Below are 18848 nucleotides of genomic sequence, written 5' to 3'. Positions count from 1 at the left end.
GGTACGCGTCTAATACCAATCAATTAAGCAGAGAATGAGTCCAGATCTCTGTAAATGACAGTACCGTACACATCACGCTATGACCAATAATACACATACTGTTTGGCCCTATAGAGAGGCATGCTTTCAGTATAGGGTAGTATAATGCCTTCATTTGTGTATCTTAAATTCCTATTGCTATGGGCGAAACTGAAATGCCTGTTTACCTTATAGATGACCCATTGACACAGGTCTCTGCCATTGACTTTCTTTATTGTCAACGGTCATCGAATTACTCCGTCTAGGTCCTTCCTCGCCGTACGCGTCCAGAGATGATCGTTATTCACCCTAAAGTACTCCGTAATAGATCCTGCTCAAGAGCTGCGCCTTGTAACCCCTCTCCATGACCAGGATCTCATTGAATGCAATATATAGCACTGTACTATATTCGTATCTCATATTCATTTCTATATTCGCCGACAACTCCAGAGACTAGTACACTATTACTTTCCAAATGGTGTTACTCGAAATAGTGCAATCTTATGGATTGGTATCTATCCCGCATCAACCCGGTTACCTAGACTAGATTCTGAATTCCTCAGCTTCCGTCTTGCCGGATCCCATCCAATATCCATAAGAATCTCCGTCGAATGTGGACTGTGGACTGTGATGGCCCTATAGCTGTATTGACTTTTACAAGGTAAAGGCCCTTACTGGATGGATCACAAGCATCACCATCATGCTACTCCGTAAAGCATCACCACCACCATCTATCACTTGACAAGACACCACCATTCATTCACCTGATGCATCAATTGTCATCGAGTATTTCACACAGTGTCTGGCCTGGATCACAACCAGATTAATGAATCAAGCAATTCCATCAATGATGAACAGGATCATCATCATCATCGTCCCAGTCCCACAGATCATCTCAATACAATCTTACTTCTGTAGCCAAGAAGCGCAAGTAACGAGACTGCTCGAGAACCAAGAAAATCAGCGCCCCCCGACCGGCTCGCCACATTCGGAACGAATCCACGATCGCAGAAAGAAAATCCACTTGAGGGCAAAACGAAATTTCCATTCGCATCCGTAATCGTAATTGCGCAATCCTAGCTCAGAGACTAAGTACTAAACCGCCCAGCCTCGGGAAATGAGAAAATTTCCTTAAATCCATGGAAATTGATGAGATGCGCAAGCGGCTTCGTGAACCGTCCAGTGTATCCGGATGTTTCCAGTTACTCTGTCACTAATGTAGAATGATTTGGAATGGCCTAATGGTTATTATTTGGGGATGGTGCTGATGTTTTCTCAGACTTGAGGTTGTTAGGTCAATAGGTCTACAGTTCCAATGTATATATTGAATATCTACACGCGCAAAAAAGCTTCCAAAATATATTCAACGCTGGTATCAATGCAAATGACAGGTGTATAACGTGCGAGCGGCCGGATTCAATCAGCCTTGCCATTCTTTTCCGGCTTCTTGCGCTCCATTACCTGCGCTATAGCCTGCTGAACTTCTGGACTGGCTCTCACACTGCTCAGCACAAGACCCTCCTTCATTCCCTTTCGCAAGGTTGCAGTCCCTTCCCGGTCTCCTCGGAAGGGAGCAAGGCCCAGCTGAAGAAGCCGTGTAGCCTCGCCGTCCGTAGCCCGGGAGAGTTGAGCCAGCTGCGCGAGCCGTTGCATGGTCTGTGGATGGATACGCTCGCCTGGCGCAGATGAAGATCCCTTGCTCACTTCTGGCGGCGTCAGCTGGGAGATGAATATATGTAGAGTGACCGAAGCGCGCTGCGCAAGCGTCAGGATCTGGAACGGTAAGAGGTAGAAAGTGGGAGAGATTCCCAACAAGCTTCGGATGGCCGGTGGGATATAGAATCCAGGCATGAAAAGCGCCTTAGGGCGAGTGATCAGGGCTGCTTCGAGCGTGATGAGCGCAGCAAAGGTGAAGAAACGCCACTGATTCAAGTTAGTAGACTGATTCCATTGCTTCAGGAAAGACCTTGGTTGATGACTTACATAGCGACCCCAGTTTGACCAATAAGTAAAATTCAGAACAATGATAGTCACTAATCCAACCACATACTGCGGTACCGATCGCTGCAGCCCAGCAAACAGAAAGTCCTGCATCGTCTTCCGATCACCCCAGGACAGCATATCTGGGCCAAACCGGTCGTATGCGAATCGCTTGGCAGGGTCCAATAATGTATCCTGTGCCAGCTTCAGATACACAAAGTAATCATCGGATGGGCCACCATCCCCGTAGCCGCGCTTGTCTGGGTGATGTTGAGCAGCAAGCCGCCGAAATCGCGACTTGATAGTCCTCTCGTCGGCCAAGGGAGAGACACCGAGAGCGCGGTAGAAATCGCCGGTAACCTGGACTTGATGAAATGTTTCGTAGAGCGTGTACAGGAGATAGCTCGTGACGACTAGGATGAAGATGCGACGGCGGTGCCGAGCATACCGCGGTGATGGTGGCTGGGGCCGCGGCTCCCCCGCGCGGATTGTGATTCCATAGTAGACATTCTGGAGTATCGAAGTCACATACTGCAAGCGACGCAATAGTGTTAACAAGAGTATGAAGATAAGAGGTTGATATGCGCTCAATCATCTGTGCGGAGGTACCTACATTTGGAAGCACAGCCCACCCAACAAAGGACAACAGGGACGACATGACTGCAGATACACTCTCTCCATCAAGCAATAAAGCGCCGTATTCAATTATGCGACGACTCTATTAGAAAGATGGACGGCGATGTTTACTCTGGCACTGGAGTTGCGATATGGTTCGCTGTCATCATCTTCACCGCCTCACACACCGCCTACCAGATTCTCCCCAACGGGGAAGAAAGTTAAAAAAAGCGAAGAAAAAAAGTTCTCGATTTCTGCAAGTCGATATTCAACACTCCAATAGATAAGACTTGGGGCGTTCCCATTGCACAATGGCTGTCGATGCAATGGATGTAGACTCGAGCCCTGCGCCTGCGGCAGTGGCTGAGCCTGAGCGCAAGCGCAAACACAAGCACAAGGACCAGTCCTCGAAGAAGAAGCGGAAGCACGACTCCAAGCTGATCGCCGACGAGACAACAGTCCACGAGACGACAAGCAAAAAGTCCTCCAAGAGCAAAGAGAAGAGCAAGCAAAAGTCGTCTGAGGACGCACCATTACCCTCCGACTCGCCTTATGTTCTGACCACCGCCACTCTTTACCTTCCGCTATCGCCCATCTCCATCTCGCCCACCCATGCGCTGGCCTCTCTGCTGGCAGAGCACCTCTCGCCTCTCCTCCTCACATACTACCCGCCTTTACAGGGTGTGATCCTGGCCTACTCCAACGCCTCGATATCGAGCGAACCGCCGAGCGCGTCTTCCCCGTCATCTGATCCCCAAGACAACCCGCAGCCGTTGACGCTCGCAAAGACAGCAGACGAGTACGGCGTCCTGTACATCTACCTGACAGCCACATTCCTAGTCTTCCGCCCGCAGCGCGGCCAGATTCTGGAGGGCTGGGTCAACGTCCAGTCCGAGGGCTTCCTCGGCGCCGTCGTCCTGAACCTGTTCTCCGTCGGAATCGAGCGCAAGAGACTCCCCTCGGACTGGAAATGGGTCCCACCTGGCGAAGAAGAAGAGGAAAACGGATTCAACAGCAGCGAAAAGCCAAAGAAGAAGGTCTTCTCGTCGACCGAAGATGAAGACGACTCGGAACCCTCGTCCCACTTTGACCCGGAAATGGAACACTTCAAGCCCATCTCGCTCGCCTCCAACGCCAACCCCTTCTCCGAAACCATGGACCTTAACAATGGCTCCGCCGACGACGACGAGTCCGCCGCAGAGGGCTACTTCCAGTCCGTCTCGGGCCACCGCGTCCGCGGGACCGTCCGGTTCAGAGTCGTCGATATCGACGTCATCCCCGGTTCTGATCGCGAGCGTGGCTTCCTCAGTATCGAGGGTACCATGCTGTCGCCCGAAGAGGAAGCCCGAGTCCTCGAAGACGAGCGCAATGGGAATTACTCTTCTATGACCCCTCGACCACAGGGCCAGTGGGAACCCTCGAGCGCTATGTCCGGCGCATTAGCAGGTTCGTCCTCGGCTGCTCCTAGCACTGCCGATGCAGGCGCCGACGCCGACGCAGGTACGGGAGCCTTGGAAGAATCACCGAGCAAGAAGAAGGAGCGCAAGACGGAAAAGGAGAAGAAATCCAAGCCCTCGAAATCAAAGAAGAAAAAGGAGGAGAAATGATCCAGACGAACGATGATAACTAACTAGTTCTTGTCATTTACCATAGACGCACGACGTCTTTCCCTGTTATATATTGAATGCTTGTTTGGCGTTAGAAGGGAGAAATCAAAATTCATTCAGCGTTGTCATGGTATCTGCTAGTGAAATACAGAGAAGCCCTCCCCCCAAACCACGTCCTGAGCCGTACTGGCATCGGAACTTGATAGATGGCTTGGATGAGCTACACAATACACAATCTTGAAGCACCTGGTTTTTGATATCAAATTCAACCCGTCATATGCACGAACTGCGTGACCATGGATCACATCGTCACCTCCTGCGGCACGTCAACCGCCAACACATCCACTCCACTCTCAATCTGCGACTTGGATGGCATGTTGCCCCGCCGCATCAACTCGGCGCACTTGGACATAATGGGATCCATGCCCATCGTCGCGACTGCCACCACGGTCTCGCCCTTGCAGTAGTACGCGGCGAACTTGGCATTGTCCGGCTCGCCCTTGAGCACCAGTCCATCCCAGCCATTGGGGGCATTCCCGCAGTAGCGCAGCTGCGCACCCAAGGCGGACCAGAAGATGGGGATGAACGCCTTGGCACGCAGGGACTGCAGCGAGCCGGTGTTGAGGGCGTGGACGATCGCGCGGCCGACGCCGCGGCCTGCATTCTGCGCGACGTTCCAGTGCTCGATGCGGGTGGGGGTGCCGTTTACCGGGTCTGCGCCGGGTCCGCGGTACGGGTACGTAGCGATGTCGCCGATGGCGAAGACGTCGTTGTTCAGGCCGGGGACGGCAAAGTACTCGTCCGTCTTGAGGGAGCCGTCCTTCTCGAGCTGGAGTGCTGGGTTGTCCTGCAGGAAATCGGTGGCGGGGCGGACGCCTACGCCCAGGATGACCAGATCTGCGGGCAGCACAGTGCCGTCTTTGAGGTGGACGGCGCCGACTTTGGTGGGATCGGCCGCTGACGGGGTTGCCTTTTCGACGCCGGTGGACATCTTGAACTTGACGCCGTTCTTCTCCAGGTTGCGCTGGAAGATGCGGCCGACTTCGATGCCCATGATGCGCTCCATGGGGGCTTCTTCTTGGCCGACGATGGTCACCTCGTTCTCCTTGGAGAGGGCGTTGCCGACTTCCATACCGATGAACGAGCTCCCCACAATGACAATCTTCTTGTTCTTGTCGCCAACAGCCTTGAGGATGTTCTGCACATCGGTCACGAAGCGCAGCAGGAAGATGTTTCCAAGGTCATTGAAGCCTTCCATGGGCAGTGTGCGCGGCACACCACCGGTAGCAAGAACCAGCTTGGTGTACGGGATGGATTTGCCGGACTTGGTGGAGACGGACTTGCTGCTGAAATCGACCGAGGTCACTTCATCAAGGATGGTCTCGATGGAGGCGGCCTCGTACCACTCCTTAGGGCGCCACTGGATCTTCTCGGCATCGGGAATGAGTGCCTTGGACAATTTTGTCCTGTCAATGATGAGGTTCGGTTCTTTGGAGATAATTGTGACCGCTCCCTTGTACTTCAGTTCACGGAGGGCCTGAATGAGCCCGAGCGTACCGCTTCCACTATAGAGCACGACTCGTTAGCTGTGTAGACTCTGGCGCTTCAGAAATTAACCTTACCCGCCAACAATGACCACCTTCTCCCCAGTGGAAGGGCTGCATTTAAACACCGGATCCCTCTGTCCAGATTTGATCGCAGTCTCCTCACCCTTGATATAGACCGCACCGTTCTTCTCCACAAGCTCGAACTTGTTCAATGCGTTAGGGGCAGGTGCATCTTCCACATCACCGCTGCCAATATTGAAACAGGCTACCCACGATGATCAGCATGTACACAGCCCACTCCCTTACCAGGACCCCAGGACCTACATACCTCCATGCCACGGACAGGTGATTCGACCATCAGGAGCAACGACTCCCAGCTTCAGCGGAGCCCCGTAATGAGTACATTTGGGGCTCATCGCATGCACCTGGCCATTGAAACGCAGGACCAGGACCTTGCCGCCCTCCACGCCCTCGACCTCGGACTCGACCTTGTCCATGTTCTTGATGTCCGCTAGGGACGAGATGTCCTTGAGTTTGTATTCCTGCGCCATTCTGGATGGTAATGTGCGGGATAGTGCGCGCGAAGTAGTGGTTGTAAATGATCTAGTAGCTTTGGTTAAAGGGGACAGAGAGGGTGGATGAACACAGCAGGAGCAGGAGCACGAGGCGGAATTGCGACAACCACAGGCACAGCGGCCGGCGCGATTGGAAGAAAAGGATGAGGGTAGATGAGTAGAAGAGGATAGAGAAGAAGGAGAAACTTGGAGCCTAGATAAATTGCAGCAGATGCGTGACCCGCGGGGGAGGGGTAAATGCATAAGGAATCCTGTTGGACGATGACGATTGATCAATGCAGAGTAGAGCAAGAGTATTATTCTTTCTAGGGAGAATTATTAAGTTTGGTAGGACATATACGCGGGAATCATTCATTCCCTTTCTTCTATCTTGACATAGACTAAAGGTATTGGAGTCGATACTTCATCTATCCATCTACCCATCGATGTACTGCTTCTGCTGCTTCTCTCTGTTGGGGTGATGGACGATGACGTAGTGACAGATGCTGGCTCTCTGACCAATCACAGCACTCGAATTGTCATCCACCATATATCATCAAAACAAGAACAGGATTTGATACGATATTAATGGGGAATAATGTGGTCCTATATGATATCAGTTCCGGTTCTACCGATAACCACATCAACTGTCCAAAGGTCAATCCGTTACCAAAAGTGTGAAGGAAACATCATATATCCGCTCGCCTAGTGGCTTCGGGTCGACCGTGCCAATTCCGCCACGCCACGACGCAGACAAAGAAAGAGGTAGAGCACGAATTAAGGTACTGAGCAAGTGCTGCGGAAGATCGTGAGATTGAGCAAATTAGATATATATGAGACTCGTAGAATAGGTACAAATAAAAGACATTATGTACACTTCAACTCCTTCAGCGCCTAACATAGCAACATATGGACAATAAACAAAATACATTCACAGCAAATAGGTATTTACGAATCCTTCTTCCACCATTTATGTTTCTGGCTGGGTGGCTAGACACGTGTCATTCAGCGTCTGCGTCTGACTCCGGATGAAGAAAGCCTGGTGCGCCTCCGCGTGCTCGGAACATTCTTCTGCACCCACCCAGAGCCTCGCGGCAGTCGATGTGATTTGGCAAAGTCCTCGTCGCTTCCGCCAGGCGAAACCGGCGGACTGGACTGAGTCAGATCGACTATATTCGAGAGCTGCGAAGCCGTGGGAGGCTGAGTGCCAGACGCCTCGTCATGCCGGGTCAGCCAGTTGCTTTCTTGGATTGAACTCATCAGGGATCGGTCTTGAGGTGTAGGAGACCTCTGCGGCTGTGCGCTGGTAGGGGTCTTGCGGGATATGGGAGTGGACAGCTTCGACTTTGGCGGCGCAGAGTCCGCCGCTGATCCGTCTTCTTCTGTGACAGTATCGCCCTTGGCTTTCTCCGAGCGTCGTCGCAGGCGCTCTTCATGGGCCTTGTCGACTTCGTAGAATGGGTTAGGCACGAAAGAACTTGAAGACGATGATGCCCGCGACCGTGGCATCTTCGGACTCTCGCTTGGCTCTTTCTTCGGACCCGGCGAGCCCGGAGTGGGCCGCTTGCCCTGGAAAAGCTGTTCAAGCAAACGGTTGAAATTAACGAAATTGTCCGGGCTGCTGAGCAATTGCAGGCCGTCATCCGAACGCGTCGCTGAAGGGGCGTCATTGAAGGCGTTGGGAGGAACAGTAGACCGAGGGGTTGAGGGCGCCTCTGTGGGTTGTGGAAGGGAATTGGATTGTTCTCCATTATCATCGCCCCCGTCTGCATTCTGAGTAGCAGCAGAGGTGACTTCGCGATTCTCCTGCTCAGGGCTCGGCTCTGGGAGCGATGGTTGCGTCTCCGCTTGAGGAGAGTGAAATCCAACGAATAGTGGTGATTGTACAACAGGACTGGCGTCTTCTTCTGGACTGCTACCTCCGGTCCCTTTCGCGGTATGATCAACTGCCTCGACGGCTTCGTCTGCACCCGTTTCAAGATTCTCACGAGCATGCGAACTGACAGACGGTTGGGAAGAGTTCCTATTGCTATCATTGACTGCCTCGACCTCCCGCATTGTTTCATCCTCGCCGGTCGTCTTGGAATTCTGAAGACAGGAGCCCTCAGCTGCGGAGGAGCTTGTTTTGGGTGAGCGCATGAACGCCAGACAGTTCGAGTAGTGGAAGAGGATCAATGTACTGACTTGCTGACTTTGTCGGCACCCCCAACGTCTGCCACATCCGCAGCTTGAACGACCTTCGCATCAAACAGATCGGCGAATGATATCTCTCGGAAACCGTCGTCTTCGGCTTGATCGTCGTCCATTCCGGGCATTTCGAACTTGTCATATCCTCGAGTGCCGTCTTCTTCGTCATCCTCGTCAGGTTGCTCGACTTGTCGCCGATCGCGCTTGGCAAGCTGCAGCTTGAGTACATTGTCTTCGAAGACGTCGTTTATCCTCGCCACAAGATAATCGGACACGGTAGGTTGCCAGTTCGTCTCCTTGGACACAACAAGCTGTTTGAAAGCGATCACGGATCCTTGCTTCAAATCGCCTTCCGTCAGATCCCGGACAGAGCTCAGATCCGCTGGTAGGGGAGGAAGATCGTCCTCTGTGTTTTCTGATGGCTCTGTACCCGCTGGCTCGACTCCATTCGTGGGCTCGGTGCTGAGCTGCTGCTCTGGATCATCGTAATTGAGCTGCATGTCCTCTTCGGTATAATGTTCATTATAATCCTCCGCGTAATCTTCGTACTCGTCTGCCTCGTAGACCTGCAGTTGCTGTCTTCTCTTCCTCTTGCGCCCCCAGCCCTTGCGCTTCTTTATGATTTGATGAGCCTCGGCATCCCAGCGCTGTTCAAACGGGAAAGGAGGTGCAGAAAGCTCGATGTCATCGAAAACACATTCAGTAGCTTTGAGGACCAGTTTCTCCTGCCAGTTTTCTTCCGCTTCACTATCGCTCTCCTGCGCGGGAGCTTGCTCTTCTGACACCTTGGCACGGAAGTTGTTGACTTTTCCTGCGAGTTTCTTCCGAGTGGTCTCTTCATCTTCCTTGGACCGTGGAGCTCGTACTCCTAAAGACCCAAAAAGTAACCGTCTGGAGCTTGCGACATCCAGGGTACGTCGTTTGTTAGCAGGTTCCACAACCGCCCCATTGTACTCGGCATACTCCTCCGCTGACCCGTTCGTCGTCTTTGTCTCCGGGGGCTCATTCTCTTTCTCCATGATGGCGTCGACGTCTACTCCGCCTGTTGCCAGAGCATGGAGCAACTTTTGCCTTTTCGCTTCAAACTCCTCCTGTTCCTCTTCGTTGGTTCGGCGCTTCTCATTCGGCTTGTGCTCAGGTGGCTCGTACCAGACCCCATTCTTAGCTTCCCATTCTCGGAGGGCTGCAAAGTCGGCTTCGGCAGGCAGAGCGCCAAGCTCCTTGAGCTTCGAAAGCCTCCGTCGCAATTTGTTGCGTTGGTTGCTCTTCTTAGTCCTGAGGGAACCGTGTCCTGGAGGGTTCATCTTGGGCTGTAGTTGTCTGTTCGAAGCGGGAGTGGGAAAGGACTCGTCTTCCGATTCGGATGTTGTGGATTTGTCTGACTCAGAGGACGAATCCTCATCTTCAGATTCCGCATCTTCTGCCTCAGACTCAGACGATGAGACCTCCGAAGCAGAGGTTGTTGTCTCGGAAGGAGAAGTCGAGTCTTCCTCATCCGATGTCGAATCATCGGTATCACTCGAGGAACTGCTGCTGAAGCTCTTGTATATGGAGGGCGAGTCCTCAGAAGTCTGTTCGGCCTGGCTCAAGTGAGAATCGCCCTCACTCTGAGGGGGATAAGGTGACGCCTGCCGCTGGGCCTCCTTGAACCGCACAGCTTTGGAGTCTCGTCGCGATGAACCTGCTTCAGATGGGCTTTTCATCGCAGCATGATGGTCGAAGTGGTGCCCGGAAGCATTGCGTAGGATACTGGCCCTGGTCCGCAGGGGATAGCCTCCAGGCCCGGTGGGCTTTTCGTCTGGTACTTCCACTGAAGACAAGCCCACGGTCTCCCGGTCTTTCTCAAGAGCCTCCAGCTCTTCCGCCAAGTCTTCGGCCTCGAAGTCTGAATCGTCCGCGTCGCTCTCCGAAGCTTCGTCATCATCTCCCTCACTGAGGGGATGACGGATGACTGTCCCGTCCCCAGATTCCTCTTGACTCTCATGGTAGTCTTCATAATCGTCGTCATGATGATAATCCGTATATTCATCGTGAATGCCATCATCGTCATGAGCCTTGAGTCTCGAAAGCTCCTTCATTGAGCTTACTCGCCCAGGAATAGTCCATTGCACCTCATCATCACCATCGTCCGCATCACCGTCCCAAGTCGCAAGCATAGTGCGCCGTTTCTTCCTTGGTGGAATCGCAATCGCCGGTCTGGAGGACGTCTGCCGTTTGAGGAAAGGTCGGCCAAAGGGAACCCCATCAATAAGATGTTTGCCGTCGCTTGAAATCTGGTGGCGGCCGGAGAGCCGTCTCGCTCTGAGATCTGTGATTTGAAGGGCACGGATGCTGAAGATTCAGAATCAGTACCAAGAAATAACAGTCGGCACGCACAAGTAGCAGGGTGATGCCGGATCCATCAACTTACACTACTTCATCCCCATCTCTGAGGAGCCCATCGACCTCCATGAAATGCAGACACTCGGAGCCACCCACTTCAACGGCATAATCCTCCAAGCCCCACTGACCGCTCGATTCGCTGTCGAAAATCGCCGGCTCTGTTTCTAACGGGACTACCTCATTGACATCCTCCAGCAGCTGCGCGATGGTATATCCGCCGTTGGAGTATAGCGCATTCGGCGTCCGCGTCGATGCAATAGCGGAAGAGGCAGCAGGAATTACGGAGGAGCTAGGCGTCGCTTGACCGTACAATGACGGCGGTGACGTCGTCCAAAGAATGCGCGTCACGGGTAAACCGTGACGCTGAATGATAAGGTGGAGACGCATCGTCGGGCACTTGGACACCTTCAGCTCCTAGAGGTAGAGGGACGTTGACCTGTCTAGGGATATGTCATTTGGAAGCGCCACTAATTCGTGCTATCCTTTACTCAGGAGGATGATGCCGTTCAATCGCAAGCGGTAAGAGTCGGTGAAGCGAAAAATTATTGCGATAGATAGAGCACAAGCGGCGTAAAGAAGCCGGTTGAGACTGACAGAGTTACAGAGGAAAGTAGAAAGTAAAGGCGACAAACATGCTGTTATCCGCGAAAGAAGATGCAATTACTGGAGAAAAGGTCGAGACGGCACAGCTGAAAACAACAAGGAGAGCTAGCTTGACAGCTCGCGGAGAGAGCTCCTTCTTTGAGGCTTTGCCGCTAATCCTTTTTGGTCCGAAGACGCCTGAGGCATCTTCCCATAACATACTCCGTACCCTCAGGCCTCTCAAAGAATACCGAAAGATAAGATTAGATTCCCTATTTTATACTTGTTATAAACTTGCAGAGGGAAGGCGTTTTACGCGATAAATGTTTGAGTGAAGCAATTTCAACTTTGCCGTGTGAAGGCCCCTTTGCCACAACGAAGCGTGAAGGATCTGATATGAAGTGCAAATGCATTGCACGTAGAGTGCATGAGGAGTATCTCTGTCTCGAGGTTATCTTTATTACCAATAGCGGTGAATTATAAACAACAATTGTAGATGAGTATTCGTGCACCTCAGGCAAATATGGGCTGGTATCAAAGATTATGTAGAGTTTTAACGAGGGGTATTCTGGCTGTGGGGAGGCCAAATATCCTTCGGATGCATCATATGCTGTTGGTGGAGATGGCCATTGTCGTATATGATTCTATTGTCTTTCTTTGCTTCAAGACAGAACACGGGAAACCTTCTCCCAAGAGGAAAGCTGTCGGGACATGGTTGTTAGCTCTTGCGACAGTACTATTGTGGCCGAAGACGCGGAAAGAGATCGCTTCCTAATGCGAAAGACTGGTCGTCGTCACCCAATACGACAAGCTAGGCTCATGAGCCTCCCGTACTTGGATTCCGAGGTACAGGACTCCTAGGTACAGGACTCCTAGGTACAGGACTCCTAGGTACAGGCTTTCTGTTGGGTACTCCAAGGTTGATCGGACGAAATCCAGGTTGAGGTTGTCCTCTATCATTGCGGTTTTGCGGTGCAGTAGGGCTTTCGGCAACCTGCTGGTATTGTGGTGGACTTTCCTCGTCTGGAGGGAGTGCCTTGTGTATCTTGAGCACGCTCTGCTGGCGTGCAACCGGAGATGTGGGAGGTGAGCCGGAATGAGACTCTGGAGGGGTAGAAGGAAGCATGTCAAACGATTCCGACGAGGAGTTGGCTGTGGGATGGCCGTACGGCGATGTGGCCTCACGTTCCTTTTTCCGGAATACTGACGATGTCGAATCAGCTCCAGGTTCAATGGTTCTGCTCGAAGAAGAAGCATCTGGTGGGTTATACTCGCGGCGGGGGCCATCCACAGGACTTAGAGTTTCAGCCATCGCGTCCTCATAGCTGGGGGGTGCTTCGTCATAGACGTCCTCTACACTGGTAGGCATGACCGGACCCGTTGGCCGGGGAGGTACTGGTGGACGCTCGACTGTATCATCCACAGGATGGCTGGTCATCGGAGGAGGTTTAGACGAGGTTGCTTGACCAGTAGTAGCCATGGCATCTAGCAGTGCTTTTGGAGGAGCTATTCCAGAGTACACTTTGACTGGCATTCTCAACGGAAGTACGATGAGTTGGGGCTTCGAATGTCAGCAAGCGGAACTGTTGAGCACAGCGTCCAGATCCAGACATACCTTCATGTCTCCGATACTCCCGTGACTCAAGCCTATTCGTACCTCGAGTTCATAATTTCGTGATATATTACAAGTCTCAAAAGATGGCGCAACTGAGCTGGGCAACGGAATGCGATTCCACATGGAGGGATCAAGTGTCCATTCTGTACCAGCTGGGTCCCCTCCTCTGCCAAGAGGAATAGACATATTACTGCGGCTGAGGAGAACCCAGCTTCCGCCTTCTGTGCGCCGAAGATCATGGGCCAGGACGTGGGTATAACTAATCAGCTCAATTTGCAGCATCTGTAGGAAGATCGTTTCGAACGACTCGGAGATCTTCCTCACCAGCAACCTCAGGGGTATTGGCTCATTACAAGTAAGAATGGACGGGTTCGGCAGTCTTGCATCTGCAGAGACACGAAGAGGCTCTCCTCCCACATCCCGGAGCGATGAGGAGGAGGCTTTGGAGAACAGACTCTTGGTTCTGATTTTTTCAGGAGCTTTGCTGAATTGATGATGACGTCTAGCGTACGTCTCTTCGTTAGGCCTTCCAGTTCGTGGAGGCTCAATTGGGAGGAAATTCAAGGGTGTGATCTGGTAAAAGTCAGCAACTGTTCATGACGATATTTTCTACGCCAAAGATACTAGTACATACGGCTCTCAGATTCTCCTTGTAGAACTGTGGACGAATGACTGTTGCTTTCACATAATATTTGATCTCTGCCATGCCTGGAAAACCACTCAAAGAAGGAGGCAACGTCTTCTTAACGTGTCGATTTGTATCCTTGGCCACCTCGACCTTCAACCCGGTAAAGTTCAAGTTGGTGAGCATACTGTTGTGTGAACTGCATGAATTGTTGAAAGGGAACTTGAACCATGTCAGTCAATGTCGTCGGCCTCAGCTAGTGATGATATACTCACTTTGAATCGGAAGGGATACTCGTACGTCCCAGCAGCAAATGTGTACGATGTATTCTGAGTTCTCTGGTTGAAAACAGCCGGAGTTGGGAAGAGAGTCTCAACTTTGTACAAGATCTGTCAAGTCGGTTAGTCGGACTGATATTTTTGACCTGCTGTTTCGAGCAGACGAACCTTATGAACTTCAAGCTCCGTCCGTTTCTTATCCGACTGTTCATTATGTGGATGCCGTGGGCCGGAAAGTCGAGTTCTGCTTTCTCCCTCAAGTTTCACTTGAATGCCTCCTATCGGAGCTTCTGAGGGGAGATGTAGCACAACTCTACCCGTCAGGAAGTCGAGATTGGTGAAATGAGCATGTGGCCTGTCCAAGTGGATGGTTACAGACATAGCAGGCACTCGATCTCAGTCGCCGAGCGTTCCCTTCCTGAAAAGATGATAGCGGAAATGGTGGTTGTTGATGTAGCTGAAGCGACAGCGTGCAGTCTCCGTCGAAACTCCAACCGGACGATACAAGTGTGTCTTATGGAATTACTGTACAAACTGTTCTTATAAAAATTAGATTCACACCAGTGTTATAGAGATCAAGTGTAAGACGGAAAAAAGAGCACGGGATTTCGGCATGGACTAAGGCATCTGAGGGTGGGAAATATGACGTTCTTCCAATACGAAGAGCAAAAGGCGGGCGTGGGGCCACTCTTAGTGACTCTTCCTGACACTTTTGAAGAGGGTTCGCTTTCGTCACAAATTGAAACATTTAAAAGACGAAGAAATGCCGTCCTCTTATTGTTATATTCTTCAACTCCTCATCCCTTTTGTCATTCTTATTGGCTAATTCTGGTTCTCCTGATCTGTTGTTCTTCTGAGCCTAGGCCAGGGTTCGAGCAAAGCCACTCGCAATCTACGGAAATAGAGCTGCACCGCCACCCTCGACGCTACCACTGATTCAGAAAGCTGTGCAGAAGGCTGATCATCATTGGACGGCGTCAAGATATGTACCTATACCTGCGTTTGACATGATGCACAATGTCACTGCCGTGTCATAGAAATCGCTAGTCTAATCGGGTATCGCCAAGGTTCCAGAACGGGACAAAAGAAAGCATCATTCCAGCAGCTTCCAGTTGCTGATCTCTAGGCATCAAGATTTCTCGTTAATGGCCAAACTAAGCGTCATCAGAGGCCCTCCTTAGCAAGCATATCTAACATGGATGGTCAGCCACAGAACTAAGTTGGTCGCGCGAGAAATTTGACGCATCCTACCTGCAATGTCAAGGTAGAACGCGATGGCGTTGAACCTACAATTGAAACCAGCTCATATTAGTGGACGAAATCAAGACCAGGGATAGATTTTACGGACCTTTGCCTGTTTCCAGTTATCTCACCCGCAAGCCACTTCAACCTGTTGGTCCAGTTGATCAAGTCCAGGTGGCTGACCCCTTCAAGGGTACCTTTGTATTTTCCCCATTTGCTGCTAGCGACGCTGACTAGCCCATCGTTATATCCTTCCACCTCTTGAAGAACGCGATGGGGCAAGCGGAACATAGACCAAAAGCTTGGTTGCATCGCTGCGCCGTAGCTGAAGTAACTGTACAACGCTCAGCCTTGCTGCCATTGATTTACTGCAGACCACTCACCGAACATCCTCGACGTCAGGCGTCGCTGGATTGAACGTATCTTCCATGTACTTGCGCGTCAACTGAGAAAAGGCTCCAGTTTCAACCTTGAGTTTTCCGAGAGTATAATATAACTGGGGTAGCCGTTCGTCTGCAGGGTTATAGGCATGAGTTTGGTTCTTTGTATAGGGTAATTATGGAACGAACCGCCAATTCGCTCAAGGACATAATCTGCAACCGCAGAACCTGAATTGTCTAAGTAAATAGCCGTGAATCATTCCAAGGACACAACATACCTCGATGAGGAGTCGCAATCGTTGTCAAAGACAAGACCTTGAACTTCTTCGGTCTTAGACGACTTATCATGTACCGAGCATCAAGGCCCCTTGTCATGTCAACAAAAATCATCAAAGCAGTCTCATCTGATTACAGTGTATCTCACCCCTGTAAGACGACTGTGAATACTTCATCGACTAAGATAGGTAAAGGACTATCTTACCATACTATGTCTGTACATTGGTCAGTCTGAAAGCTATCCTTGAACCAATTAAAGTAGAGAATACATACGCAATAATATTTACAGCTTTCCCCTGCGCGCCATCATCTATATCCTTCACCAGCTCCTCCGCACGCATCTCAATGGACCCCGAAGGAGGTACCGTTGCAGTGATGACTTTCACTCCTTTCAGGGTCAAAGCTTCCTTGATTCCGCGCCAGTACTGAACTCCAGGAAGGAGGGGGCCAGCAAGGCGCAACTCATCAAAACCTAGAAGGCCATGCGCAAGGACAACTGGATACTTTGGGGTTTCTGATGTGATGACCAAGGTCGATCAACAAGCCGACTTCGGACACAGGGAGGATGGGAAAGAATCAGACGTACCGTAATGATCTCGGATTACCGCATATTCGTCTCGTATGACCTTTCCAAGATCGTCAAGGCGAGGGTCAAGAGCATCTGAACTGGTATGCTTATGCGAATTGCTCTTGCATGGTAAAGAGTGGAAGCTCCGATAGGAGGAACTAAATGATCGAAACCTACAAAGGCTGCGAAGAACCCTTACTTGTGTAGACCCATTCAATTCTGCGCCAACCTGTACCATATTCGTCCACCAAATTTGTCTTTGCTTTTAATTGTTTCAAAGAAAGAGAAATGAAGGACAAGTTTACTTGTGATTTAGATGCCGCAGTCCTTATGACGCAAGTGGATCCGCGATTCATGCCTCAGGCAGAACCTTACCATCTACTCTATACATGGTTGTCAAATAATCACAGGCGCGGAGAGCGGCGATGGGCTAATGCGGATGTGCGCATATTTGTACATATTTCTAGACTTTCACTGGTGGACTGTCAGTTGAATGTCAGATGATGGACGCCCTGACCCAAGAATATTTGCTTGATCTGCAAGCATCAGTCGAGCTCACTATGAAAGGCATCCATCTTTACTATCGTTCTTGCTAAGCGCAGGGAAGCTGGGGAGAAACAGGGATATTTGATATCTAATGCGAACAGCAACACAGAAGCTATGCTCAAGACCCTAAAGCAAGCAAAAAACCGAACAGGTGCAACCACTCCGTACGGGTTGAAAGACAGCAGACATTGATGTACCAAACTTCTATGCCTTTATCTTGTCTGACGCCTGAGGCTTCACATCAACGACTGCATTGATCAGGTCATCAACAACCTTGCCGCCCTTCTCCTTGCCCGCAGCTTGAATCTCTTGAAGTTTGGCCTCGGCCTCTTTGTTGGCATCCTCCTCGGCCTTCTTGTATCCGCTCGAGTGCTGTGGGATTGTCCAAAAGTCAGCTACAATCGTGAGGTAGCGTTGCAAAGCCCCCTGCATTGACTCCATCAGAACCGATCGCCAGAACCGAGACTCACCTCAGCCTCAAACTTCTTGAATTCCTCCTCCTTCTGTTGTCTGTACTCGTCAATTTCCTTTTGAGCCTCTGCCTTTGCGTCCCTTATCCGCTTCGTGCGATCTATTTGTACCCATCGTCAGATATGCCAATTGAGGGCGAAGATTAAGCGGGCATACATTCTCTGGCTGGAGTCGCAAAAGGTCAGTAAGGTCTCATGAAATCGAAATCTCTTAACGAAGCTATAAAAAGATAGGGTACATACCTTGCTGTATAATCTTCTGAGCCTCTCTCTCGGCCTAACAGTGGAACATTAGTCCAGGTCCAACAGCAATCACCCCAGCATGACCTACATCGAGGAGGGTCTGAATGCCTGCTGAGTTCTGGGCGGACTAGATCAGGTATGTTAGCCTCCGCCATACTTCAAATTACAAGAGCCCATATAGCTCACCATGGTGGCGGAGTGTCTCTAGCTACCGCGACAATAATCAAATGAAGGAGACAGAGCTCAGGATAGATAAGGTAGAGTTGTGGAGCTGGTAGCGGGCAGCTTGATCCCCGAATCGCATACGCCACGAATGACCCGCAAGGCGGTCGGGGGTTCTGCCATCCCACACCGCTGCCGTTGATGATTATCACCGATACGGCTTTTAAGATTGCCAGGCATTGTCAGATTGTCAATTGAGCCGTTGGCGTGGTGCGTTTCTTCAAGGTCACTACAATGTCGCGAGCTTCCAAGGTGACACTAGCACTCACCAGTCTTGGTACTGCGGGGATCGTCTACTTTGTGCATTGGTCCCAAGAGCAAGAGAAAGCGGTAAGCTCGGAGACTGCTCAGTATCCCTCAACTGTAAAGGCTAATTATTTGGTATCTCGATAGCAAATGCACAAAGGCGTTGAACGAGATATGGAAAAGCAGCGGATTCGATTGGAGCGACAAGCCGAGTTTGAGATGCAGAAAGCCCTGGAAGAGGAGTACCGAGAGCTTCAAAAAGTGTCTCCGAGCACAGATACTCAAGGGTCGAGCGGGTGACATGGAAACGTAAAATCAGGTCATCACCAGGTTGAGCAAATGCGCATGTCTGGGTCTATGTGCTTTGACATATGCTCTTGGGTCCAGTAAGTTCTGACGTTCGGATCTCTGATCGAAGCTAATGACTTGTGTAAGAATCAACTATATAACACTTCGACGTTTCCGAAGTGGAATGTGTAAATTAGTCACGAACTGTATATTATACCGATTAGAGTTACTAGACATATTCTGCATGAACTTGTCTCAATGCAATATCATCTCTGCTTCGAATGAGGAACGTTCCATGAAAACAGACTGGTCCACGGCGTCTGCCATGAGCATTCAGAGTCTGGTCCTTTGCGAGCACGAACACCGTGCCAATTCCG

At 51.0% G+C, this 18848-nt stretch overlaps 8 protein-coding genes across 8 annotated transcripts, besides 1 other annotated feature; 2 read left to right on the top strand and 6 right to left on the bottom strand.

Annotated features, from left to right (window-relative positions):
• Nucleotides 1–1434: 1434 nt before the first annotated feature.
• NFIA_114820 (J domain-containing protein) lies at nucleotides 1435–2656 on the bottom strand (the record flags this gene model as incomplete). The annotated part of the gene is made up of 3 exons (XM_001262845.1): nucleotides 1435–1941; nucleotides 2002–2529; nucleotides 2612–2656. The coding sequence occupies 3 exons, from the start codon at nucleotides 2654–2656 to the stop codon at nucleotides 1435–1437; spliced, it is 1080 nt and encodes a 359-aa protein (XP_001262846.1).
• A 268-nt stretch (nucleotides 2657–2924) lies between these two features.
• Nucleotides 2925–4220, top strand: NFIA_114810 (DNA-directed RNA polymerase I subunit RPA43; the record flags this gene model as incomplete). The annotated part of the gene is made up of 1 exon (XM_001262844.1): nucleotides 2925–4220. One exon carries the CDS (start codon nucleotides 2925–2927, stop codon nucleotides 4218–4220), a length of 1296 nt encoding a protein of 431 aa, XP_001262845.1.
• Nucleotides 4221–4521: 301 nt separating this feature from the next.
• nfr1 (putative AIF-like mitochondrial oxidoreductase (Nfrl)) lies at nucleotides 4522–6318 on the bottom strand (the record flags this gene model as incomplete). Its single annotated transcript, XM_001262843.1, has 3 exons — nucleotides 4522–5785; nucleotides 5843–6032; nucleotides 6096–6318. 3 exons carry the CDS (start codon nucleotides 6316–6318, stop codon nucleotides 4522–4524), a joined length of 1677 nt encoding a protein of 558 aa, XP_001262844.1.
• A 1008-nt stretch (nucleotides 6319–7326) lies between these two features.
• NFIA_114790 (uncharacterized protein) lies at nucleotides 7327–11277 on the bottom strand (the record flags this gene model as incomplete). The annotated part of the gene is made up of 3 exons (XM_001262842.1): nucleotides 7327–8440; nucleotides 8506–10839; nucleotides 10919–11277. The coding sequence occupies 3 exons, from the start codon at nucleotides 11275–11277 to the stop codon at nucleotides 7327–7329; spliced, it is 3807 nt and encodes a 1268-aa protein (XP_001262843.1).
• A 1012-nt stretch (nucleotides 11278–12289) lies between these two features.
• Nucleotides 12290–14371, bottom strand: NFIA_114780 (arrestin (or S-antigen), N-terminal domain protein; the record flags this gene model as incomplete). Its single annotated transcript, XM_001262841.1, has 5 exons — nucleotides 12290–13033; nucleotides 13088–13660; nucleotides 13722–13934; nucleotides 13988–14101; nucleotides 14159–14371. 5 exons carry the CDS (start codon nucleotides 14369–14371, stop codon nucleotides 12290–12292), a joined length of 1857 nt encoding a protein of 618 aa, XP_001262842.1.
• Nucleotides 12318–12370: a microsatellite.
• A 927-nt stretch (nucleotides 14372–15298) lies between the features above and the next one.
• On the bottom strand, nucleotides 15299–16812 carry NFIA_114770 (triglyceride lipase; the record flags this gene model as incomplete). The annotated part of the gene is made up of 7 exons (XM_001262840.1): nucleotides 15299–15566; nucleotides 15616–15745; nucleotides 15802–15840; nucleotides 15891–15979; nucleotides 16162–16402; nucleotides 16475–16685; nucleotides 16762–16812. 7 exons carry the CDS (start codon nucleotides 16810–16812, stop codon nucleotides 15299–15301), a joined length of 1029 nt encoding a protein of 342 aa, XP_001262841.1.
• Nucleotides 16813–17206: 394 nt separating this feature from the next.
• On the bottom strand, nucleotides 17207–18117 carry NFIA_114760 (uncharacterized protein; the record flags this gene model as incomplete). Its single annotated transcript, XM_001262839.1, has 5 exons — nucleotides 17207–17374; nucleotides 17473–17573; nucleotides 17716–17749; nucleotides 17804–17842; nucleotides 18022–18117. The coding sequence occupies 5 exons, from the start codon at nucleotides 18115–18117 to the stop codon at nucleotides 17207–17209; spliced, it is 438 nt and encodes a 145-aa protein (XP_001262840.1).
• Nucleotides 18118–18171: 54 nt separating this feature from the next.
• On the top strand, nucleotides 18172–18483 carry NFIA_114750 (protein PET117; the record flags this gene model as incomplete). The annotated part of the gene is made up of 2 exons (XM_001262838.1): nucleotides 18172–18267; nucleotides 18331–18483. 2 exons carry the CDS (start codon nucleotides 18172–18174, stop codon nucleotides 18481–18483), a joined length of 249 nt encoding a protein of 82 aa, XP_001262839.1.
• Between the last annotated feature and the right edge of the window lie 365 nt (nucleotides 18484–18848).

This window comes from Aspergillus fischeri, genomic scaffold, assembly GCF_000149645.3.
Source record: "Aspergillus fischeri NRRL 181 1099437636259 genomic scaffold, whole genome shotgun sequence".
Lineage (NCBI taxonomy): Eukaryota > Fungi > Ascomycota > Eurotiomycetes > Eurotiales > Aspergillaceae > Aspergillus > Aspergillus fischeri.
The sequence above is the reverse complement of the archived record's forward strand: the minus strand, read 5'-3'. Positions and strand labels throughout refer to the sequence as shown.